At 50.5% G+C, this 25,862-nt stretch overlaps 3 protein-coding genes across 5 annotated transcripts in view; 1 reads left to right on the top strand and 2 right to left on the bottom strand.

Moving 5' to 3' along the window:
• Window positions 1-25,862, bottom strand: part of RPS8 (ribosomal protein S8) — a 530,873-nt gene that overhangs the window by 38,286 nt on the left and 466,725 nt on the right. The window lies entirely within an intron of this gene.
• On the top strand, window positions 17-4,309 carry TMEM53 (transmembrane protein 53). Its single transcript, XM_082483329.1, has 3 exons — window positions 17-86; window positions 666-778; window positions 2,611-4,309. The coding sequence occupies exons 1-3, from the start codon at window positions 32-34 to the stop codon at window positions 3,271-3,273; spliced, it is 831 nt and encodes a 276-aa protein (XP_082339455.1). The 5' UTR covers window positions 17-31; the 3' UTR covers window positions 3,274-4,309.
• Window positions 12,703-25,862, bottom strand: part of RNF220 (ring finger protein 220) — a 225,571-nt gene continuing 212,411 nt past the window's right edge. For both annotated transcript variants that reach the window (XM_082483171.1, XM_082483170.1), the window contains 3 exons: window positions 24,905-25,013; window positions 23,683-23,757; window positions 12,703-12,915 (listed from right to left, as the gene is read on the bottom strand). In XM_082483171.1, coding sequence (XP_082339297.1) covers window positions 12,844-12,915; window positions 23,683-23,757; window positions 24,905-25,013 — 256 coding nt within the window. In that variant the 3' untranslated portion in view covers window positions 12,703-12,843. The remainder of the gene's footprint in view (window positions 12,916-23,682; window positions 23,758-24,904; window positions 25,014-25,862) is intronic.

Genomic DNA, 25,862 nt, shown 5'->3' with positions numbered 1-25,862 from the left:
GCCGGGGGGAGTGAGGAGGGAGTGTGCGGCGATGGGGGTCCGCGGGCTGGAGGCGGCGGTGGAGCTGGCGCCGGGGGAGGCCCGCGGTGCGGGGGCGAGCGGGCGGGGGGCCGAGGGTGCAGGGGTAGTGCGGGCGGGCCCGGGGGACCCCAGTGACAGGAGGGACTTGGGAACTGTTGAGGGGGGAGGTAGGGGGGATCGGGCTTGGGGGACCCCTGAGGGTGGAGGAGGTGGGGGGGGACCCTTCAGGGTATGGAGGGAGGAAGTCGTGGAGGCACTTGCACCGCAGCAAGTGTCTGGTAGTTCCTGGAGGGCAGGGCAGGACGTTTCCCTTTTTTCCCTGGAAGGAGGCAGCAGTCTCTCAGGCCTCCCCCGCCCCCGGGGAGGCGTGAGGAGGGGGTCTCTGCCCCCCCCGTAGCGGTCTGCACACTGCTGGCTTTGCATCAGTGGAGAGTTTGGGGAATTTGCAGGGATCGAAACTGCTGTCCTACTGAGCACGCCAACATACTGGAACGGGGATGAGGCAATATTCATAGCTGACTGAGAAATTAAGCTAATACCCGCTTCACCATTACCTTTGAACTTTATTAACTGGGCAAGATGCTGTAAGTTCTGATTGTGATAGGCTGGAGGACGATTATTTTAAATCTTGTGTTTTGTTTCAGAGAGCAGTACAGAAAGAGGGTGTGCAGATGGTCAGCCTGTGGTGATTCTTCTAGGATGGGCAGGCTGCCAGGACAAATACCTGGCCAAATACAGTACAATCTACAGTCAGAAGGTGAGTAGCTTATTTATATTTTGATGACATTGTCATACAGCTGTCTGAAAAACTGCCACTTTTCTGCACGTTGGTTAAATTGCTCTAAAGCCTCTCTTGGTCTGAAGAGTCACTGGAGTGAGTGGCGAGTTCTCTTGTCATTGAAAGCTCCTTGTCTCTTGGAGCCCCGTCTGCGTTATCTAACAGTTGCTGATGTCATCTTTGTGCGTGCAGCTGAGACAAAAATACTTCCTTGCTGAAACTTTCTCCGGTTGTGTGAATCACTGGAGTATTTTAAGGCTTTTAAAGTTGGGAGAGTAGTCAGGAATGACGTGAACTGTGTTAGCTTTCCGAACAGATAAACATACAGGGAAAGATTATGCATTTACTGCTTACTAATAGGCCATAGCACAGGCATGGCGAGGCCAGGCTGAGGACTGACAGAGGACATCAGCATCTGTTGTTGCTTTGGCTTTTCCTTCCTGTGAAGATGATTCATCTAAGTGTTGTAATCCAAATTTGTTTTATCCTGTCTGTGGAACAGACATCCTAATGTAGTCATACCTGCTCACTAGGAACTACTTGTGTTTGAATTAGAGAGGTCTGTCCGATTACTAGTTCCCTAAGTTATGATATTTCCCTTTCTAATACTGTGTTTTACTGGAATGATCCTAGCTTGTAGTGTGGGGAAATATTAGACTTTTTTTTTGTCAGCATACAAGGATCTTGTATTTATTCAAATCTCTTTCAGCTGTAGATGGCAAAGTTTGTACATTAACAAGTCTATTGTTAATGTGTAATCCAGTGCAAGAGTAATGAATTGGCTTGTTCTAGTGAAGAATTAATTGGTAAGTGACTGTTGTGACTAAGAGATGCTGCTGATCAGATCACGAGCATGTTACATGGCAGCATGCCAGCTTTTTTGAAAATAATTTTCTGTCAGAAAGATAGTAGGAATGGGAAAGGAGAAGAAGGTTTTCCTGGGTCCTTAATGAGGAAGTGGCTGCCATCATGGCAAGACGGTATAGAAGACTTTGATTTAAGAACTTGATATTCGCTTCTTCCTTGTTCGCTGTTCAGGGAGCTCTGGGCAGGAGGGCTGTCTTGCTGGCTTTGCCTTGTGTTTGTCAGTGTGTAATGTCACTGAGTTTAGGTGATAGAAAAGATCTAAAGCATTTATAAATGTAGTTCTGTCTGCTCTATTTAGAAACGCCTCCACCAATCTACACCTAAAGGTAAGGCCTTAACTGTAAAGGCAATTGCACAGGCATTCTGAATCTCTGAACCAGTGCTCTTCATTTGCACAGCTGGAGTGTTTCAGAAAGGCTTATGAAAATCATGTCAGTGTTGATTGTGAGTGAGTCTTAGAGACAGCTGCAAAAAAGTACTACCCAAGGACAGGGAGAGGGTCCTCCTCCTTATATTTGTTTCAATGTCATGAACTAGATGTGTACCAGAGCAGGCCCTTCTTACCAAAATGGCTGATACTGCAGGTTTGTGAATCGGGGAGATGGTTTTCTCTTCCTGAGTGGAGACTAACACTCAAAAGCCTGGGTGGCAGTGTCCCCAGGGGCTGTGCCGGTTAGCACAAGGTTTGAAAGGATCTTAAACACCATCAAATTCAGGCCTCTGCTACTGCAGAAACACTTTCATAATACCGTGTGCTGTTAGGATTAACATAATCCTATTCATATCGGTGCCTTGCTACTGATGCTAAAGACTTTCTTCTGGCCCTGTGGGTTCTGTTGGAAACCTGTCCCAAATTTTCACCTTCTTTGTACTGATGCTTGCCTACTCCACATAATTTACATCACGGCCTAAATGTGTGTGTGGTCTCTTTCTTTTCTTCTTAGGGGTGCACTGTCATCCGGTACACAGCTCCGTGGAGGATGATATTCTTCTCTGAGACCTTTGGCATCAGATCTCTCCAGACCCCAGCCAGGCGACTATTGGAGCTGCTCTTTGACTACAGCATTGAAAACAGACCAGTTCTTTTCCATGTTTTTAGCAATGGTGGTGTCATGCTGTACCGTTACATCATTGAGGCGCTCCACACTCACAAGCCATTTAAGAACCTCAAAGTAGCAGGCACCATTTTTGATAGTGCCCCTGGCAGAAGAAACTTGAGAGGAGGCCTTCGTGCCTTGGCAACTGTCTTGGTATCCACGAATGTGCTGCTCAAGTATTTCCTCTTACTTGCTTTTGCTACTACAGCTGTTGTGCTGCGGATCTTGCTGTACCCATTGACCCGCTTCATCCACGAGAGCCATTACGATGCCCTGCTGAAAGCGCCCTCGCGGTGGCCTGAGCTTTACCTCTATTCCCAGGCTGATGCCATCATCAAGGCCAGCGACGTTAAGCACATGGCTGATGCCCGGCAGCAGCTCAGTGTCTCTGTGAAAGCTGTAGACTTCTCGGATTCGGCTCATGTCAGCCACATGCGGGTGTATCCTACCTATTACAGCAACCTCTGTACGACTTTCTTGTCTGACTGTGTCAGGGGCTCACCTTGTTAGTGGTGTAATGACCTCCAAAGTTTGCCTCTGCTTTGCTCAGCTTGTATGGGATGTGTCGTCCCCTTTGCCTTTGTGTCTTTGAAGGGAGGAAGGTAGAGACTTCTTAGCTTTTTTTTTTTTTTTTTTTTTTTCTTTCACCATCTACAAGTCTGAAAACCTCCAGGATGGCCTTTGGGCCAGCCACGTTATAGCAGAAAGCAGATATGGATTAATTTAAAGTACAGAAGGTGAAATACTAGCATGGTTGAAGTTAATGTTCTTTACCAAGGTGTCACAGACTAAAATTTCATCCGGAGTGTTATTTGTTTCGTCCTGTCTGCTATTGTTCTCTGCTTTCCATGTTGTCTCCTTGTCCCTGATGTCCTATGTGCATGGTCTGTTGCCTTGTACTGATTTATAATACAGCTCTTCCATGTCTTTGTTGTTTTTTTCCCTCTCTGCCATTTTGTTTTTATGTTGCAGTGAGCAAACAGAAGCAGCTCTGCAGGACTCTTCTCTGCTCTTGTTATACCCCTTGCTGAAGATCTGGCCTGGAAACCAAGTGTAAGACCTGGAAAAGGCTGGTGCAGGGCAGTACGACCAGACTGTCATCTGGTTCCATTAAATAGCTGAGATAGAGCAGTTAAAGCTCTGATCCTTGATGGGAGCTCAAATGTTTGTGGTAACTTTTGTGTTCTCCAACCAAAAGATTTAAGTTAACCTTTTTGAATGTGTCTTGTGTTTTGTTTCTCTTCCTTCCAGTCTTTTTTGTCTTGGAGAACTGCTCATTTTTTTTATTGTGTGTCTTTGAGCAGCCTATATTGTGCATCTGGAAATGCAGGAAAACTGGCACAGCTGTAACCCCAAAGACCTCAGAAATAGGTGGAACTGCAGAGAAAAATGAACCTGTCTCTTGGAGCTATGATTTATACTGGGTGTTTCTTAAATCACTTCCAGCCCACAAATGACCATGAAATTTGATGTTTTTCCCCCATAATGTTCTCTTCAAATGATAAGTCTGCTGTCTGTGTAATGTGTGCTGGTAATACAAGAAATTAATTCCTTCCACCTAGTGAAAAAGTAGCTCATTGAACTGCACTTCAGCCATGTTTGATTTGGGGTTTTCTTGTTTATTTGGGGGAGAAGTTGGGATAAAGAGAGATGAGAGCCTGCTAGTAACATGTTTACACTGTGTCACAGCATTGCAAGCTGATTAATAACACAGTGGACAGGATTAGCCAACTTTAATTTCCTCATCAAGGGTTGCTGGGAACAGGCTCTGGGGGGCTATGGGCCTGTTTGAACAAGGGGCCACCCTCGAGAGGTAGGAACATGAAAAGCACAAGGATTTTTACAGGACATTTGCTGCCTGTGGGCTGCCGTGCTTGTCTTGCCCACGCTTGGGGCGCTGTCATCCTCAGTTGCAAAGCACTTGCTGTTCTGAATCGAAATGCAGAGAGGGAGGTCTCTTGGGAAGCACTAAAATAATTTGGAAGTTTAAAACGAGAACTGTAACGCCTCTGAAATGGCAGCGCAGGGTGAGTTGCAGTCAGTGTCCAGAACAACTGTTTCTAACAGGCCAGCGTGGCAACACTTATTTAAAGCGAAGAATAACCCCACCTTGGGCGTGGTTTTAAAGGGTGGGCTGGGATGTATAGGATAGGTGAGAATTAACTGAAAAGGGGCTGATGGCCTGGTTTGACTTCACTTTTTTCCAAGTGAAAACTGATTGCAGGTACAGGAGCCCCTGTTGCTTCAGGTCCAGTCTTCTGCAGGTCAGATGCCAGTTTCAGCTTCCACCATGAGGATGAGCTGTGAGGGCTGTCGTGCGGTAAGATAGCCATCAGCCTGCTGCTTTTCATGAAGAGACTGTTGTTCCTAGGGTTTGGACCTGTAAAATCCAGACAGTCCCCTACCCTAGAAAGCCCATCAGAGATCTCCCAGCTTTTTAAAGCAGGCTGCCGGTTTGCGCTGCCAGTGCCGTAACTCCTGAGCTGTGATCTGTTTGCCTGCCCTCCTGGAGAGCTGGGCTCTGTCTTCTGAGCGTCCAGCCTGTTTGTGGCACTGTGAAAACTCTTGGGGAGCGGAGGTGATAAAGGTTATTTAACTAGCACTTGCCCTCGTGCTGGTTTCTATGGGTTCAGTATTTACAGAACAGTTAAACACTCCGTAATATACGCCTCTGAATTAATACGGTTGTTCTGGGCTGGGTATCTGCTGTTCCTGTTTATTGCCAATATGGTTTATTCATGGGTGTGGAACTTCTGTTTAAGGACTTGGGCTGTTCTGGAGTGTGGCTTGCAGGAGCTGGAGCTAAGCCCTCCATCCTTTTGCGACTGGACGGTGAAGAGCCCCATGCACGTTAGCTGCACCTTCCATCCCACCTTCACCTCCCCACCACGGGATTGTTGCTCGCCCAGCCCAGCTCTGCTCCATCTTCTCCCCACTTTCCAGGGCAGCAGGCAGGGAGCGAGTGCTGCCTGCTGGAGCTCCGCAGTTGGAGGTGCCCTGTGCTACGCAAGCGGGAGACAGCTCATAGGCGTTTCCACTGCTGCAAAACTGATTTGAAATTCGGGGCTCATTCGTGTACACACCTCTCGAAGAGCAGGGGGGATGTTGAGCAAGCCAGTGATTTACAGAGGAAGTCATCAGGACCAATCTTGAGTTTTGTTTTCTATATCCCAGCAAGCTTTAATTATGATTATGAGCAGTGTGTTAAATGTATTGTGTGATACATTGCACTCTTCTTTCCTATACAGCATGTATGCTTGCCCCCCCTTTCTGCCCTCTTTATTTCTGTTGCTTGCTGTTTGAAACAGAAGGTTAATAACTTGGAGCCCAAAGGCACGCTGCCAAGAACTGATACAAGCACTGCTGCATTTAAAAAACAAAACAAAACAAAAAACCCAAACCCCAAAAAAACCCAGCCCCAAACTCTTAATCGTTGCTAAACTGTCACAGTTTGGTGCAGCCTGTGTTCGTTGAGACCTTCAGCCTGAACACTGGGAGCCAAAGGTTGGGTTATCATGGCAAATCCAAGTAAATCTCTGAGACGAGCTACAGGAGGGGTGTTGCAGATCCACTCCATGGGAGGAAAAGCGCAGCATCCCTGGGCTTGTCTCCTGGGTGGGGAGTGGGATGTGGCACTGGTGATCTCTGCTGGGGGAGCCCGGAGCTGGATTTGCTGCAGTCCAGTCCTCGAGCGCAGCCGGTGGAGCAGCATGGGCAAACTACCAGTGGTGGTGGCAGAGGAGGATGCCCAGGATGTCTGCTGCTGCCATTGCGCATTTCCCCGCTTGGTCCAAAATTAACCTTTGCTCACCAGCAAAAGCAGGGTGATTCCTGCGAGGGAGCTGGCTGCTGGCTCGCTGCCCTGTGCTGCCTTCGCTCCCCGGGCAGCGGTGACGTTGGGGGGAAGGTTTTAAAGGAGAAAAAAAGCTGTTTAGCCGGTGGTGAGGGTGGTGGTATGCCTGAGCTGGAGGGTGCTCGGCTGCTGCTGCCAGGCGGTGTCAGGGAGCCCATGCCCCCAGGGCTCCTCCATGGTGCTGGGAGACCTGGGCAGACTGGGGGCATGATGCAGCCCAGCCAGGGGTCATGTTTTGGAGCTGTGGGTGAGCATCTTGCTGTGTCAGTAATTCAATGCAAGCTCCTGAGCAAAGGCTGACCTGTGTCCACACCTAATAAAGGTGTTTTAAAAGTCTGCCGTTGCCTTTTATGTATTGGTCCAGCAAATTGCGTATGGGCTGAGGCACCATCTTTGTGCGTGTGAAGCTCTGCCACTGGTGGAAAAGCAAGTGTGGACAGCTGGAAATGGAAACAAGCAACCCAACCCCATGTTCTGCTGCTTATAAAGAGAGATGGGGAGGTGTTAGGCTGGTGTCTGTCGCCCGGTGGAGGTGATGGAGGAGGTCACTGGCCCAGGGTGGCTGTGCCAACCTCCCTGGTGGCAGCAGCATGGGCTGCTCCGGCCCGGGAGGGAGCACGGCTCCACGAGGTGGCAGCAGGCCCCCTCTTTCCTGCGTGGAGAGGTGTCTAGTTCAGAAGACAAGCACAGCAGATGCTGGAGAAGACTCCTACAGCACAGCTCAGCCCGGCGCTTCTGCATGCTTGAGAGCATCTCCCGCAGAAAGTCCCCTCTCGAGGCAAGGAAAAGGACCAACAAGAACAAACTCTGATGCCGAGAAGCAGAGGTTATGGGTAAATACGGAACTACATCTAACCCTGCAGCTGCCAAGTCCCTGGAAGTCGTACTAGATCCTATTTCTCAGCTTTAACTGAATGTTAAAACGAAAAGTCTAACGGCAGGAATGGCTTTACTGCCCTTCCCACGTTGGCCATCCAGGTTGCACCGCTTCCCTCTCCATCACCCAGAGAGGGCTATCTAATTTTTAGACAAATCGGTGCAATATTGTGGTTAGACAGACTATGGTCCAACTTCTGGAAACCCCACAAATTGGGACTGTGGAGCTCCCTGGGGTTCCCTGTAGCCCCCCCAGCCCTGGGGAGGGAGCTGAGCTCAGAGCTGCCCTCTGGAAAGGCTGTCAGGACCCCCCGGAACACGGGGCTGAGGGCTTGGGGGGCAGTTAGAAAACAGAACAGCACAACTGGGGACCACAGCCACTATCAGGACACCCCCCTCAATGCACCCCCTTCGCACCCCCTATGCAGAGCTGCTGCATCTAGCCCTGGTAATGGGCAAGGGAGGCAGGGGCTCACCAGGCAGCTGCTGGCTCTGCCTGTCCGGCATCCCCCCATCCCCTTCCCTTTGAACTTGAGCCCCCATCCCCTCATCTCCGCATCCTTACAGGGCTGCACGTCTGTCCCCAGCACCACTGGCCGGAGATGGGCTGCCCGGGCAGGGCTGGGGTGGGCAGAGGGGTGCACGGCATCCTTCAGTCACCCTCCCAAACCCATGGGGGCTGGGGCAGGGAGAGCTTGGGCAGCCCCTGCCCTCCGCGGGTGATGAATGAGCTGACAATAGGGTATTGATAAGGAATTAACCTTGAGCCCTTCTTGCTTCAGTGTCAATAGAGCAGGAGCCAAGTACACACGTTTGATTGGAAATCTGTGTTTGGCCTCTGCGCCCATCGACGTGCCGGAGAGACGAGAGGGGGATGCGAACGGCCCCGCTGCCCCCTCCCCAGCCTGGATCCCCCCCCGGGGGTCCCTCGCAGCTCCCCAGCCCACAGCTGCTGAGGTTGACCATGGGCACTTGGCTCTATGGGGCTGCAGCAGCCTCTGTGCCCCCCACCTGGCATGTGGGGGGGGGCGGGTACCACCGCCCCCACCCCCCCACCCCCGGTTCCCCAAAGGGCCTGTGCCCATCCTGCTCCGGCCTCCTCTCAGAGCAGTTTGTTTAATTAAGTGTTTTGCCTAATGGGATTGCCTCATTTCCATAACAAACTGGCGGGCTGTCATTAGGTGGGCTCCCTCATTCATTACTGTTAATTAGATATGGATCCCCCAGAAGGCGGCACGGGGTGATGAACGAGGCCCCTGACACACGCTATTACACATTAGCATTTTCTCAATACATCCGATACATCACGGCCCTCCGCTTCCTAAAGATATTTTAAATAAAATATTAGCAGCCGGCTGCGGGGCGGGCGGTGGGGGAGGGAGGGAGGTTTCCTGCCCCTCACCCTGGCCTCAGGCCTCCTCTGGGCTGGAGGGCTCAAGAGTCGCTGAGATGCCCTGCTGCTCCCTGCCAGCCAAAAATAAGCAGCCAAATCCACTCCTTTCCCCATCCTTGCTACTGGAGATGGAAAGAGGACCCTGCTGCCCACCACCCCCCACCAGCCTGGGGACCCCCTCAGCACCCCATCCCCAGAGGACGTGGCCATGGGGAGGGGTTACGGACCTCATTGACTCGTCTGAAAAATGTTTGTAAACCAAAAATGTCGGCGCCAGCCTCACACCGGGGGGGGAGGACCCAACCTCCACCCCCGCTTCCACCACAGCAGCCTCCCCGTCCCTGCTGTCGGGGTAACCCTATACTGCACTGGTGGCCCCTAATGCAGGACGTATAGATCTGTTGGGGCTGGGCGCCTCCTGCCCCCAACTAATGCAGCCGACGAGACTTCATTATGGGTGTGTGTGTGTGTCCCCTGAGGTGTGCCCTTCGCCCTTCCCTCCTGGCTCTGCCGGGGGGGACAAGTTGGGGGACACCATCCATGGTGGGGCAGAGATGCATCATTGCAGGGGGATAGTGGGGCGGGATGTCCCACCCCAGCATCCCCCTGCATCTGTCCTTGCACCTTAAAATAGGACCAGTGCTCCTCTTTGGGACATTACCCACATCCAGGGGCTGTGACATATGGGGGGTGTGTGTCTCCTCCGCTGCCTCTCGCCTGCGAAGGGAAACACAGAAAGGTGGGAAGCACCCGAGAAGATTTATACTTGTTTAATTAATGTCAAATGTAGTTTACAAACGGGAGTGACAAGTACCTCTTTGTATAATATACACCGACACACAATCATCGACACACCGGAATATCGCTTTGTGCAACTGGGATTCTTTGGGCAAAGATAGGTAACTCCGATATTTCAATTATTTTTTTTTTTTTTTAAATCATTTAAACTCATTACAGAAGAGGGGAAGCGGCAGATGCGTGTTACAAACCGGGATGCCTCTCTCCCCAGCCTTCCCCCTGCGGCCCCCCCCTTGAAAACAGGGGATGGCTTTACAAGGAAAAAAAAAAAAAACAACAAACCAAAACATAACCCCCAAAACAAAGAACTCAATGACTAGTTACATATGGTTTTACACATACGTACACTGAGCACACGGCTGGCCCACAACCCCCCACCAGAAAGCCTGGCTCCCTCCTGGAGCCTATTGCCAAGGAAGGGCTGGGGTGGGGGTGTCCTGCCCTCTCCCCCCTCCCAGCTGCCTCTCAACCCACTCCCACCCCTCCCCCCCCCCCCCAACTGCACCATCCCCCAATCCATCTCCGAGACCCCGGTGCCGGCACCCGGGCAGCGCAGCCCCGGCTGGGTGGCACTTGCAGCCCAGCTGTGCCTCCCCTAATTCCTCCCCCCTCCCTTTACGAACCCAGACCCAAGTGCATGTGGCTGCCCTTCCCCTGCCCCAGTGCTGCTGGCCAAAGGGTTACCCAGCGGTGACAGCCCACCGCTGCGGCCCCTTCCCTGCCCGCAGCCTCCCCGGGGGTCAGGACCCTTCTGGGGTACCTCGGCTTCCTCTGGTCCCCAAGAGCTCTGCAGGGATGTGCCCACGAGCAGGGGAGGGGGCAGCTCTCTGGTCTCAGAGGCCACCACGCTGCTGTGAGCTTGGAGACCCGGGAAACTCTCAGTTAGGAATTGTTGCCTTTTGCCAAGATGCTTATAAAATACAGCTGCTTCCATTTGGTTTGGCTTTTTTTTTGGGGGGGGGGGGGGGGGGCTGTGTGCAATGCGATCCCTCTGAAATCGCACGGGAGATGCAGAGGACAGCAGCTGCCCTCTACAAAACAGCATTGAGCTCAGGACAGAGAAGTAGTGATGGGACCATCACCCCCGAGGCATCCTGCTTTCCCTTCCCTCTCCAGAAAGGCCCCGGCAGCCCAGCGGTGTTGGGGTCCCAGTTCCAAACCCCTCATCCAACTGCTGTTTCCAGACTGTCTTAAAATGCCGCAGGCACATTGTGGTGCCAGGTGGGAACTGCTTGGAATGACCCTGTGGGAGCAGGGGGAGATGAGACCCTTCATCTCCCTGTCTTCTGGCTTTGGGGAGCTGGCACCCCGTGAGCTCCGGGGAGCCGGGGCAGGGCTGCGCAGCGTGGGGCTGGGAAAAGTCAGTACACGGGGTGTGCGTTCGCCTTGGGAAACGGATCAGTATCTGTTTCTTGGATCCTGAAAATAAAAGAAAAAAACAACAAAAAAAATCCCAGGCCAGATGGCAGCTTTGGTTAAGGCTGAGGATACAGGAGACAGGGACAAGCATGAGGGACTGTGTGGAAGAAGCCAGAGGGGCTGCGGGGAACCTCCAGCTCTGGCTGGAAGCATCTCTGCTCGCCGCAGCCCACGGGGAAGCCCCGGGGGTGGCCGTGGGGACAAGGCAGGGCTGGCTCGGCTCTCCGCCCTAGTGCCAAAACCTCTTTTGCAAAACGCGGGCTCCAGGAGAGTGGGAGCCGGGGGAAGCAAAGCCGGTGTGGGGCAGGACTGGCTCTGAGGGGCTCGTGCATCTCTGCCGGGCAGCACCAGAGCCCGCTGCAGCCAAGGGAACCCGCCGAGCCTCTCCGGTCAAAGCCACCAGCAGGGCCACCCCGTCCCCTGCCATCCCTCCCGGTGCCCGCTGCTTCCCCGCCGTCCTGCCTCGGCAGCGGGCACCGGGAGCAGCTCAGGCATCCTCGGCCAGCAAACGCTGCCCACGGGGGAGGGAAGCAAAGCGATGCAGGGGGGCAGGGGAAGGGGCTACGGCCTCTGAGGAGGCAGGAGGGGGTCAGCGGGACCCTCGGGCAGGCAGTCCCGGCAGGGGGAGAGGGCAGCGCTCTGGCAGGCTGCCTCCCTCCAGCTCCGCACCCCCTTTGCCCCTTCCTCAGCTGGGAAAGGCAAAGGGGGGGCTGAGCCAGATCCCCCCGCCCTGCCCAGTCCCCCGGCGAGGAGTTAAAAGCCGTGTCTTTCCGGGGATAACGATTCTATTATAAATAGCCCCATTAGCTACAACTAATGACAAAAATCCACCTCCTCTACTCCCCATAAGTTCTGTAAGTTATGGGCAATGCTACAGCCATTACTAAAAGCTGTTAACTTCATATCTGAATGAGGAAATATACACCACAGAACATTAAACCATTTATATTATATATATGTATATATATACTTTTTTTAAACTAATGACTTTAATGCCAAAACTTTGCTGAACCAAGAAAAATATGGGTTTAATGTTCTCTGCTCATTTTTTTTTTCTTCTTTAAAAAAAATACAACCCAAAAAAAAGAAAGGGAAACTTATTAGTATGTAATGTTTGAGTCTATCCCATTTATACACAACATTGTAAACATATATAATCTATATTACATGTGCTTCATTTCTGCTTGGGTGTGTTTTTTTTTTCTTTAAACCTTTTTTTATCACTAGAACACCACAAAAAAACCAAAACAGAACCAAACCAAAAAACCAAACCAAAACAAATAAAAACAAAACAAAAAAACCTGAACAAAGAACACAAGTTACAGGTTATTTAACATCTTTCTGTCAAGGGTCCCTTCCCCAGTCTCCTGGGGGCAGAGTGGTCAACAACACAGTCCAAAGGAGGGCTCACGAGCCATCCGCGATGCAAAGCCAGCTCCAGGGAACAGGTGGATGGGGAATACTGGTTTTTAAAAAAGGGGGCTTCACAACAAAGGGTTTGGTTTTGCCCGCTGCAGATGCTGAAGGAGGTCTCAACATGCCTGGGAGCCGAGACTCCCTGCTGCTCCTGTATCCTCGAGTCCATGTCTGGAGTCTCTGGTTTGTTTTTTTTTTTTTTTTTTCTCTTTACATTTTAAAACGTCTTTTTTTTTTTTTTTTTTTTGTTGCTGCTGTCGTTCTTCTCCCCCTTGGTGTGATGAGCTGAGCCGAGTAGCTGGGTCCCACCCTCCCGCTGGGTCCTTCATAAGTAGATGCGCCGAAGGTCTCCGGGAGACGTGATGGTGTTACACTGGGGACAGAGCTTCTTGGCACCCTGCAACCAGCAGACGAGACGAACAGCGTGAGAGAGTGAAGGAGGACAACCCGCAGGACCCTGCCCTTGGGCTGGGATCTCTCAGGGGGAGCAGCACAGGCGCAGGGGCAGCAAGGGCACCCCCCTTCCCCTCCAGGCAGGGCTGTGCTCGCCCAACAGCGGGCACAAGCTGCGAGAAGGGGGACCCCCAAGGCCCTTCATGCCCCTTGTCCAACACCAGTCCCCGGCACAAGGCAGCTGGGCCGGCAGGAGCTCTGCAGGAGGCTGAAATCCAGAGCCAGAACATGTCACCAAACCCAGCAGCTCCTGGGAGAGGAGTCCGCAGATGGACTGGCCTGAGCTCTCCGTCCCACTGCACTGTCGCGGATGGCTGCCAGGCAGATCTGCTCTGCTCTGCTTCCCTGGCTCTTCTGCAGCCCCCGATGAGCCCGTTCAGGTCACCAAACAGGCAGAAAACCAACCCGGCCATGACAAGTGCAGGTTTCAGCTGGGATAACTGAACCGGTTCACGGTGGGGTTGGACCATCCCTTTCAGGGCAGCACACCGCGGGACTGCCTCAGCCATCCTGCAAAAGCCCCAGAGCTGCTGGCATGAAGGAAACCCCTTGTCCTGATCCTTCCCCAGCTCGCAGAGATGCTGCAGAGACAAGTCTGTTCTGCCAAGGTGAGCTGAAACTGGTAAACTGTGAACTGGGGCAAGGTAATGGGTGGCTGACATGAACAATACATGAAATAAAACAAGGGCTGATGTGCCATCTGTCACTGAACCTGACAGCAAGAGGGTGTTAATAAGCCTCAGAATCGGGGTCAACCTAAGCCGGTCATCATTAGATTGGCAGATGTGACAGACAGTTGATGGGAAAAATGACAGAAAGATGGCTCTGCTGCGGGGCAGCCTCCCGTCTACAGCAGCAGCAGCACAGGAAATTGGGATGACCTGGCTTTCACCACTGACTGCAGCCTCAACGCGACCTCCCGCCACACAGAACTGAGCACAGGCTCTGTCCGAGCATCCTGAGTTTAGCTCCCTGCAGTCAGACAGGCTCCTCCAGCAGCTAACAACCAGCGCTCGGCATGGCAAGCGAGCTGACGGGGATGCGACGTGCCGTGTGAGAGCCTGGCGACCAGCACAGGGCTTGCTGGCAGAACTGAAGCCGTTCAGTCCAGCGATGCTGCTGCTCTCCCTTCGCAGGGCTTGTTGCAGCACCTGCGGCAGCTTGCAGGACGCGGACTGAGTGGCAGGGCAGGACCGTGACCTGCCACACTGCATTACATACTACTACCTGCATTTGGGGACAACCCTAGCAGAGGAGATGGCACTGCTGCTTACAAAAGGCAAGCATCCTTAGAAAAGGTCCTGGATGCGTTCCTGTGCAACCTGCTCTAAGGTGGCCCTGCTCTGGCAGGGGGGTTTGGACTAGATTATCTCCAGAGGTCCCTTCCAACCCTATGATTCTATGATTCTATGACAAGGTCTTTCTCCCCTGGAAGCTCCCCGGACTAAGGAGAATCTGGAGGAGAGAGTCCCAGGTATAGAAAACTTACACGGGTGCAAGTAATTCACAGGGATGTCGCTGCGAGGAGGTGCAAATCACGTCTGCTCTGCAGTCCTGACTACTACTGAAAAGCCGCCGTAGACCAGCCTCAAACCAGCCCCCCCCAGCTCGCAGCACGCGTTATTCCTGGCAGACACAGACTTTGCATGCTCACTGTTCCCTGAGCTTTGGACTTCCGAGCAGTCAGGCTCCGGTTTAGTTCCCCCTGCTGCTAGCAGCTGAGCTGCTGCCCTGACGCAGGTGGGAACCATGGGCACTCGCACCTGAGATCTAAAACAGCCCCATTGAAAGGTCTGTTGAAATAGAGTTGAATAAAACACACAACAGACACCCAAGACACCTTGGGCATCGCTCTCAGGGTGAGTGACAGACTGGCAGTGGGACAGACGACTGGGGGTCTGGATGATGCATCTAGTTCCGGTGCTGACGCCTGTGGGCATGTCCTTCCAGCTGCCCGGGACCTATCTTATCCCCACTCTACCTACAATGTCTGTATAGATTTTCAGCTTTTTGGGGCAGGGACCACCTCACTGTACCCGTGCAATGCATGGCGCAGCCCCCCCCACTGGTTTTCACAGAGTGGACCTGGCACGCTGGATTCTGGGCGGCACAAACCATAAATGGAAGGAAAGGCTTAGAACCCTGATGAAATTGAAGACTGACTGCACTGGACTTCAACAGAACCTATTTACATAACACGCCTCTTCGCTTGTGCTCAAGACCAGAGTTTGGATCTCCAGCATTAGAAAAGGGCAAGCTCTAACCTTGCATGTCCCAGTAAAATCTTCCTGCGGCAGCTACAACAGACACGAGAGAAAATTCTAAACATCTGCCCCTTCTCACACAGAATCAGAGAATGATAGGGGTTGGAAGTGACCTCTGGAGATCATCTACTCCAACCCCCCTGACAGAGCAGGGTCACCTACAGCAGTTGCACAGGTCGGCGTCCAGGCGGGTTTTGAATGTCTCCAGAGTCGGAGATTCCACCACCTTTCTGGGCAGCCTGTGCCAGTGCTCTGCCACCATCAAAGTAAAGATGTTCCTCCTCATGTTGAGATGGAACTTCCTATATTCGAGTTTGTGCACATTACCTCTTGTCCTATCACCGGACACCACTGAAAAAAGACTGTTCCCATCCCCCTGGCAGCCTCCCTTTAAGTATTTATAAGTATTGACAAGATCCCCCCTCAGTCTTCTCCAGTCTAAAAAAGACCCAAGTCCTTCAGCCTTTCCTCATAAGAAAGATGCCCCAACCCCCTAATCATCTTCATAGCCCTTTACTGGACCCTCTCCAGCAGATCCTTGTCCTTCTTGAACCAGGGAGCCCAGAACTGGACACAATACTCCTGATGTGGCCTCACCAGGGCAGAGTAGAGGGGGAGGATGACCTCCCTCGACCTATTGGACACACTCTTATTGATGCACCCCAGGATGCCATTGACCTTCTTGGCCACCAGGGCACATTGCTGGCTCATTGTCATCCTGTTGTCCACCAGGACTCCCACGTCCCTTTCCACAGAGCTGCTCTCCAGCAGGTCAGCCCCCAACCTGTACTGATGCATGGGGTTATTCCTCCCCAGATGCAGTACCCTACACTTGGCCTTGTTGCTTCTCTCCAGGCTCTCCAGCCTGCCCAGGTCACGCTGAATGACAGCACAGCCTTCCAGCGTGTCAGCCACTCCTCCCAGTTTTGTGTCATCAGCAAGTTTGCTGATAGTACACTCTATCCCTTCATCCAGGTCATTGATGAATATGTTGAACAGGACTGGACACAGTACTGACCCCTGGGGATCACCACTTGTTACAAACCTCGCACCCTTCTGAGCTCTATCTGTCAGCCAGTTTTCAATTCATCCCACTGTCCATTCTGCCACCTTTAAAGCCACTGTGGGCCAGGCTACGTAGCGGCGCTGCCAAGGAAGGACTCACTAATCTGGACGCAAATGCCACGAACAGCTTGTCCCCACTGAGTCCCTGCTCAGGCCTGCATCACCATGCAGTTCCCCGGTCCTCAGAGGTGTCTACTGCATCTGGTTGGCCTCTTGGCATCGTCTTTGTAGCTGGAGGGTCCCAGGGGAAGTGGCAGGGAGGTGCTGAGGAATTAATTCACAGCATGTTGTCAAAGGGGCAGCAGTTGGCAGCTGCCCATTCGAGCTTTCCTGTGTGCCCTGACAAGCAGAAGTAAGCAGGCAGAGGGACTTTAAGGCATTCCAGATGTGACTACTACACACATCTGTGTCCACGCTCTCCTTCCCAAGACAGGCAAAGCTTATTGGCAAGAGGCAGCAAAACATTCAACCAAGTAGCTGGCGCTTCTGCCTCTCTGGACAAGGCACCAGGGAGAGGTACCTTCTTGCAGGACCAGTTTCCTGACCCATCAAATGCTTCAGCCTGCCTTTGGTCTGGGGCGAAGGATGAAGGAAAGTGCTTGCTGCCACCTAAACCCATGCCCCCCCTGTTCCTCAGTGCTCTTGTGCAAAGCTGAAGAGCACTTCAGCAGCTATTTTCCTTTAGCTCTGCTAAAGTTGGGAGATGTTTGGCTGTTGGCGGGTGGGGAGGAACACTGAAGCCCCTTGAGTTCATTTTTGCTAAAAGCAAATCTCAGCTGCTGTCACCTTGCTGTCTTGCACATTGTGCTCTGTTCTGGGATTTGGAGGTGGACTGAGGTAGCTGCAGGCAGATGTGTGTGACCCTTGGCAAGGGGAACCTCGCTAACAGACCAGACAACTCAAGGTGGGACATTTTGGAAGGACAGATTCCTGGAAAGCCACCCTGCCCAGGTCTCTCCAAAGGCTGCACAGGTGCTCACTATAAGCACAAGTCCTCCACACTCATCCCACAGGACGGCAGAACAAACCTGATTAAACCAACTGCAGCTTTGCTCCTCTCTCCCGTGGCAAAGCAAGGGCAGGTATGCAATTCCTTCACACCACAGGGAAAGGTGGATTTATCCTGCCAGACCCCAGGATCTCTTGTCCTGGAGATCTGCTTTCTGCACCAGATGCCAATGGCTTTAGGGGGATGGATGACTCTCCCCACCTAAGGCCGAGAGCTGCGCGTGGGCAGCCAGGGCCAAGTTTTGGAGCACACCAGAAGGCAGAACCTAACCACATGCAGCTTGACCCATTTTCTGCAAAAGCTACATGATTGCACATTGATTTAGGGCAGTGGTGGATGTTGCTTCACCTGCAGGTGGGAAGGGCAGCTTATCTGAAGCCCGGGTACACGGGAGGGAGCGATGGCATCCTGGAGACCTTCAGCAGCATGGCCTGAATGCTGCGCAGGCTGACTGCACGTGGCACGCCGGGCCTGGGTCTCCAGGTCTCTCTAGTACTTATGCTTGGTATTAAATAGTTCAAGCAAAAATAATGACTTTGGACCCTTGGGGAAGCCTTTTTCTTTTTTTCTATTTTTTTTTTTTATATAAAACTGTCATCCTCTGCACACATAAGCATGTGTGTTAAATTCAGAACTAAGTCCTGATTTTTCCTTTTTAGATTTAAATTGCTTAGAACCTTGTTCCTTACATCTGACTTTTCGATGTAGGTGTACAACATTTATTGGCACTAGCATTTAAGCTCTCCTCTCTCGTCGAGAAGCACATAAGCTTGTACATACGCACACACACGCACGCTGGCACAGGCACAATGAAAAAGCATTTGCTCCCCCACTGCTCACCTGCCAGCTGGGGTTACTAAACTTTTCCCTTGAAATAAAAATGCTGTGGAATAATAAGTCCCACCTGTCGGCCATTTCTTTCTTTCTTTTTTTTTTTCCAGGTCCTTCTGCTCCTTTCATCATAGCTTCATGGAAAAGCCTTGATGTGTTATAGCTGCGTGTGCTAGAGTAAAGGCCACCTCAGCTTTTCCATTATAAACCCCAGTTTTGAGGGGTTTATAAAAGTCTGCTGCAAGAAGTTTGCTCCAGGGCTGTTACAAAGCAAAGAAAAGGGGCTGGAACCAGGATGGAGTTTATTTTTTCTCCTCCTTTCTTAATTAAGATTTGGCAAGTGATTGATCCACAATACAGGCTAATCACTTGGGGTAGTAGTTTGAAAAATACATTAACGAGAGCTGAGATGTTGAGAAGTCGTTAGGGCTCACATGGTGCCAGGAAGGATTGGAGTATTTTGTCTTAAAGTTGCCTCTTAAAAAAAAAAAAATGGCGTGACGTCTGCTATAAATTGGCTAAAGCAAGAAAACTCAAAAGGAAGGATTTAGGCACTTCCTGCTGTCTTGTGGGTCTAAAATTGGGCAATTTCCAAGCAGAATATGCTACCAGGAACAGAGAACAGAGAGAAACACACACACACACAGAGCAACTTCGCCAGCCCAGTGCCACCATCAAACCCAGTGCCACCGCCAAACCTGGGCTCAAAGTTTGCCTATTCTATAGGAAGGAAAACCAAAGAAGAGAGATGACAGGAAGGACCCAAACCAAGAGCCAGCTTCTGCCAGGAGAGGAATTGAACTCCAAGATCCAATTCTCAACCAAGCCGACAGCCCCCTCTCCCCACGCCTGCATATGAAGCGGCAGCTGCTTCTTTGCAAACGCTAATTCCCAGAGAAGCAGCCATTCACCCCTGCGGTTGTGGGGGACCTCCAGCTGTCAGGTAATGGGGTTAAAGCAATCAGGAGAGCATCCTTTTTCACAGAGCCGCCTCAAAGGGTGGAGCTCACCGCCACAGGTTGTTGGAGGCCAAAACTGAAATACGTTAATAAATAACTGGACAACCTCATAGCAGATAGGAACATCGTGAAGGACCAAGCGCAGCATCCTCCACGTCGCTGCTGACTCAGGAGGTCCCTGTGTTGCTGGAAGCGCTAAGGAATCACCCAGAAGGATTGCTCTGTATCTGTGCTGTTTCTTACAAAAATACTCCAGACCGCACAGGATATATGGTATTACAGCCGAGAAACAGGACGAGGGGACAAGGCCAAGAACGTAATCTACCAAAGACATAAACGTGTCAACTGCAGAGCGTACGTATCTATCGATGGATCCCCTGGAAGCATATTCTGTGAAGAAGGCTTTTTAGAAGAGACTTTATTCCTGCTCTTGCAGCTGTCGTTTTCAAATAAGCCCAAGACAGGCAAGTACAAGCCTGGGGTCAGCAAATACACATTGGAAATGCTGAATTTGGCTGTACATGCGATGGGGAAACTCAGCAAACGGCACCTGCTCAAATAAACCTGCCCCCTTTCAGCCCCTGCATGCCTGCACCCACCAACAGCTCCATCACTGGCAACCACCCACCTTACCTAGCTTTTAACTCCATTTACTTCATGAGGAAGGATACCAGGGTTTGGGATATGACAGAACTACAAGCTCAGAGGGACATCAAGAACTCACCGATGCGTTCCCCCGGCAAGATCACCTCAACCTGAATTACTGCTGACGGACACACATCAAACCCGTTCTCCCACACCTCCAAGGATGGAGGCTCCAAACCTTCCCAGCAAAGCACTGCAGCAGACTCCCCATCTCTACTGTCAGAGGACTCTTTCCAGAAGAAGAAAAATATGAATCTCACCCACTAGCAGCTGTAGGGTCCATCTCAGTTAATGTGGAAAGATAGAGAAGGGGCAGACAAACCTTTTCTAGAGAGAGATTCATCCCCCACCACTCAGTGACTCAGGGCTGCAGTCCAACAACCAGTTGAGGACAGACACCCTCTGTAAGGACTGTCGACGTTCAGGGAGATGAACCCCACCTCCTGCTGCCCAGACTAAGCCTCCCTCCTGCAACACCATTTGCTCTCCTGTCTTTGGAGACATTGGTTTTCAATGGAGTTTTCAGGGGTTTCCAAAAGGGATCACAGGGAAGTCACTCCGGGCTAGTGTCCCAGTTTCTGCCTAAGCTGAAGATATCAACTAGCTCTCTGCATGCAGGATGGATGAATGAAAAATGTCACCGTATTGAGTGCAAGTAGGGAGTAGCAAGCTCATCGGTATGGACACAGCAATACAAAACCAGCAGACAAACCCAGCTGACAAAACAGGTAACGATTTCCTGGGAACCCATGCAAGATCACATAGGATCAAGCAACACATTTTTGTATACCTCTCCCTGCCTCCATTCCTATTGTGCCTGTGTCCTCTGGACCACAGCCCTCAGACAGACCGGTTCTGCTCACAGAGCAAGTGAAAGGAGAGAAAACCACTCAACTCATCACGTCCTGATGCTGAGTAAAGGGATGGTTCCTCCCTTTCTCTGTGGCCACTGTGATGAGGACCATCTGACCAAGCAGCTTCTGTTGGCCCTGAAGAGCTGGCTAACTCAGCGAGTACCATGATCTCAGTTCTCTTAAGCCATCTCCAGGGTCCCCTTCTGCAACCCTAGCCTTTCCTTCATGTTAATCCAACGCAGCAACAGGAGACAGAGATGGAGCCTGCTCCAGTGGATGTTTCATCCCCAGAACTTGGAGCCGGTTTGATTCATTGAGGTCTAGTGTAACAGAACCTAAGTCAGAGAGCCCAGCAGCCATTTGTAGAGTTGGTGGTTAAAAATGCCTCCCCCTCTCCCTTAGCAACAGAATGGTTATAATTTGGAATTGGCCATCAAGAGCCAAAAGTCCAAAAATTATATTTTCAGAAAGCCTAAGCGCTTTAAAGATCCAATCTTCATCAGTGCCCTAGACACCATGGAAGTCAGGAGACTAGAGATGCTCAGATCGTATAGCATCGTATCCTAGAAAATGTTTAAACCTTAAACTTTTTAAAAACCACTTCACCTCCTCTGGTCCACAGACAGACGTAAGCACCAAATTTCATCCTGTCTTCAATACCCTGCAGTGCTCCCAGGCGCTCTGAGCCTTCAGTTCCAGGGCCTTGTTCAAGACACGGTCCTCCCTCTCTCTCTCACAGACACGCTCACACTCTAATTTAATATTAGATCTCGGCTGGGCATATAAACCACAGGCACACAGGAGAAAGGGGACTTTTCACCAGCAGGGATGGCAGATCTCCAGAATGTTCAAAAGGGGCCGGAAGCCCGACACAACCCGCCCGCCCCAACTCCTATTAACTCCAACAAATTGTTTATTGCACAACAGAAGAAAAATGCTGCCCCTCTCCCCCAGCCAAGTCTTTCCATGTGTGCTGCACGCGCAGGCTCCCTCCTCCCGCCCCCGCTGGGGAGCCAGCTTTATACCCAGGGAAAGGTAACAGCAGCGATTATTACACACACTATCCCACAGCTCCTCGCTTGTTAAAAAAAAACAAGAGTCTCTTTTGTGCCCGAAATAAAAGGAGATACCTTAATTAGAACAATGCAGGTTGGTGAGCATTAAACACTGAGCCCAGCTGCTGTATGCCATTAAATTCATAAAAAAGGAGGGGGGAAGGAGGGCAGTCTTAACGAGATTACACACATTGACTTTGATCAAGACACAAAAGCACCAAGGCGTTCCAGGGTTTTTATTGCTGTCTTCGGGCTACATTTTAATGGTTACATTAGAAACATGCGAACACAGGCTGGGAGATTTTTTTGAGACGGGAGAGGGAGTGCAAGCATGCCTCGTGAAAAGGCCTAGTTTAATAAATTGGGGGCTGCAGGGACAGGCTAGGACTGGGGAACACATGAGCAGCCACTTATTAATTGCTTCCCCTATGCAAGTGCCAAGTCCTAACATGATGCCTTGCTGGACTATTCCCATCCTGCCTGCCTGGTCGGCAGAAGAGCCATGTGCAGATAGCACACAGCCAGCTCCGTCCCCACCTTCCTCGCGGATATCTAGGGGGGGGAAATGACTCCCCCTCTGGAAGGGTAAATGCTAACCCCACAGCACGTGGAGCGGGGTTTCCCAGTTCTCGTGGGCAGCCGTGACCGCTGGGCATGAAACAAAGGGGCCTGACTGAAGTTGAACTAAGTAGCTGCTGAGCCTAAGAACAGCCTGAAATTGGTGCCACAGATTTAGAAGATGACTTGAGGCTGCTGGGAAGAGGAGAGGACAAAGGCTTCCGAGTAAAGAAAATGAAAAAGAAATTAGCGTTTTATCCTCTGCTTGTAGCACTGCTGAAGGACAAAATTACTCTTCACTTAGCAAAGGTGGCAGAGCACACATTCATCCAAACACCTCACAGCTACGTACCCACATATGTGTCTTTTATAACATGCTGCTAAAATGTTTACAAAAGCTTGTATAATCTAAATAGTGACGGGGTGTAGCTGAAGAGCTATAAAATACAGCCCAAGGGATAGCCAAGTTATTGAGTTGCTATTAGTACTCGAGCCCACAGGCACTTCACCGTCCTGGTAACTTTTCTTGGACAAGACTTTTAAAAGGCAGGATTTAAAGGAGCATGATCGGCTTAATCGTAATTCCAAGCACACAACGTGTTCTATAAAGTAGATTTGGTAATGCCTTACAGGAACGGTTTTTAGGAGTGGCATTCCCTTACATTTTTTGCAACCCAACACTGTATCATCTTGCTAACAGGAGAACTAGAAAGCACAACTGACTATTTTCCCACTCCCCAACCTGAGCAAAATGAAAGCTTGAAAATCAGCTGCACAGGGGACATTAAAGGCTGATTATAAAGCCCACAGTTTTAACACAGGAAAGGAAAACACTTTATTTAATAACACCTTAAATTTTAACCTGATGTCCTTTAATACATGTATAAATTACTATTGCACTAGGTCACCTATTAAATGTTCAAGGTAGTCCCTAATCTTCGAAACAGAATGGCATACGCTTGAAAACTGCACAGTGCTATTTCAAATAATCTGAAAAATATAGATTCATATTCATAAACGCTTCCTTCCATATCATCTATCCTGAAGATGATTCCCTTTGCTTCAGGGGAATATTAGGTTTCTCAAAAGCTACCCATTCCATGAAATCTCAGTGGATTTGGCCTCCATTCTCACAGCTTTACTTCTCTGCATGGATGCCCCACAGGAAATTACTGTAAGGCAAGGTTGTCCCCAGTGCAGAGCTCTTACATGAGCAATGGCTGTCCCCACAGCAGCAGAGGAGCAAGCAAGGGGCAGGACTGCACTTTGGTCACGACAACTCAAACAAAACTCCCTCAAGTCAAAGCCAGAGTGGGGTGTAAAACAACAAGGCTTAAAAAGTCGGCAGGCACAGCGCTCAGATTGTTCAAAATACAACAAAAAGCACTTTTCCCCGCGGTGATTTAAATAAAGTATCCCAAAAGAGAGGAAAAAGCCTAAAAGTCAAGAAGAAAGTAGCCAAGAGCCTCACCAGAGTCCGCAGCCAGCATTCTTCACAGTGCACGTGCCAGCACTGAATGGAAGTCAGGGGCATTGTGTAGGAGTCCTGAGGAGAAGAAGCAAACAGGTTATTTCCACAGCAGGGACCTACTGATTTTCTTTGCTCCCCACCCCATCACAACGCCTTTCTTTGTGGGTAACATTGCCTTGTATTTTGTATTACAAAAAAATAAGTTTGTGTAATATGTAAGTTTGTATTTTTGCAATGTTTGTGCAGTAGAGGTAGAAAGCCTCCTGCAGTCCATTTTTCTGGCTTCCCCGAACTCCTGTTGGAAGCCCATAATCCACTCAAGTGGTGACCTGGCTCAGCACAGTTATCGCAAGAGCATCTGAAGTTGCTGTGGCCACCCGCCATTACTCTCATCAGAAAGGTCACAAGATCATACAAAACCCAGTGACAGGGTAAGATTAACCCTTATCATAACTCTTAGCTCTGCAGGAACGGCTTAACTACCTCCCAAGAATATTGCTGCTAATTCAGCAGACATGCCTTCTCTTGAGTGTTTTCTGTCATTGCTAATAACTCTCTGGAAATCAGCAGAAAACTGCCGTCCCTTCTGTGGGATGAGAGATGGGAACTGCACCCCCATACCTACAAGTCGTGAGCTGGGAGAGCACCACGCATCAAGCTGAAGTTGCAGAGGGAGCCCTTTGCCAAGCAGAATTTTCTACCTCTATCAGCAAAATAAAAACCTAACAGGAGATGCAAAGCTTTGCAGGCTCAGACCATCAGAGGGAGCTGCTGCCCTTCTTTAAGAAGGCCGCAGCATCACCACAGAGCAAGCAGGACATCGACAACTTTTAATCGCTCAGGCAACATTCCCGTTCTCAAATCATACAGTGGGTCTCAGATCACAGCTTCTGCTCTCTCCTATGCATGCAAATCTGCACATGCAGGAAGAGGACGCTGGTATCTAGGAGTCTTCTATAGGAAGGCTGAAAGTCTTTCGAAGCTGGGGCTTTCTTGCCCTCGATACAGATGGACAGCTACAAATACCAATGGAACAATGTAACGCATACAGAAATTTCAATTGCTAAAAAGACCTAGCACCCTCATTTGGAAGGCTAATTGGTGTACAGGGACAAAGATGAGTTCCCCCACTCCACTCAAAAAAAGGAGAAAAGCTTCTCCCCTCCTCGGCAAAGATATCAAGACATTTCTGATTCATTACCACAAGTGGAGTGCTACTCACCATGCAAATGAGACATTTATAGCGGTCCCCACGGGAAAGCTGCCTTTCTAACTCACGGACACGAGCCTTTAACGCTTCAAATGTTGTCACTGCGGAGTCTTCTGTAATTCTGCAAAAGATGATGGAGAGTGAGCATCACTGAGCACACAAGATTGTTAAGAGTTCGGGGGAAGAAAGGATCCCACAACAGGTACCGCACAGGAAATGGCAACATTCGAACTAATACATCCCGCTTGCGGTGAAGAATTCCTGAAAAGCCCAGTGTGAATTCTTTGAGATGTTGTACTTAACACTTCCACACACATCACAACAGAACATAACAGGGCTGGGGCTGCCAACTTCACATAGAACAAGTTTCCACAAGACACGGGCACTTAAAGAACACTTTGTTTGTTTTGTTTTCTGCCTCTTTTCTTGTCTCCCTTAAGACATTCCTTAGGACTACGTGCTTTGGACAAAGTTTCTGTATGTTGCTCTAAAGCTGGTAAGATAACTTTCTGTGGGCAATAGGAGCTGCTCTTCCCCTTAGAGAACGGAGGTCTTTGCTGGCCATCGACCTTGCGAAACACACAATCAGCTCGTTACACAGGATCAACACAATGCCTTTATATTAAAGAACCCCCCAGCTTTTTGGGTTCTAACACTGAAAAAAAGGAGAAATGAAAAGCAATGGACACTGTGCCAACAGGGTGGCTATAAAAGCAGCTTTACAATCTCTGCTTTCCCATTTCCTAGGGTCATTTTTGATGGGCAGCATTATCTCTTTTGTCACAGAGGCGCTGTGCTGAGGGCAGGCAAGTGTTTTTTCATGGTTCTGCAAGGCTGGTGAAAAGAGCAACGTGCCAACCTAAAAGCAAGGGCAGACAGCAATACTTAGCAAATGAGATGCAGGCAGCATTATAGACAAGGATGTGTCACTCCAGCATGCTGGAAAATCCTATTTCTACACAGTGCAGAC

Source organism: Vanellus vanellus, assembly GCF_965231255.1.
Source record: "Vanellus vanellus genome assembly, chromosome: 5".
Taxonomy (NCBI): domain Eukaryota; kingdom Metazoa; phylum Chordata; class Aves; order Charadriiformes; family Charadriidae; genus Vanellus; species Vanellus vanellus.
This window is presented reverse-complemented; position numbering and strand designations above follow the sequence as displayed.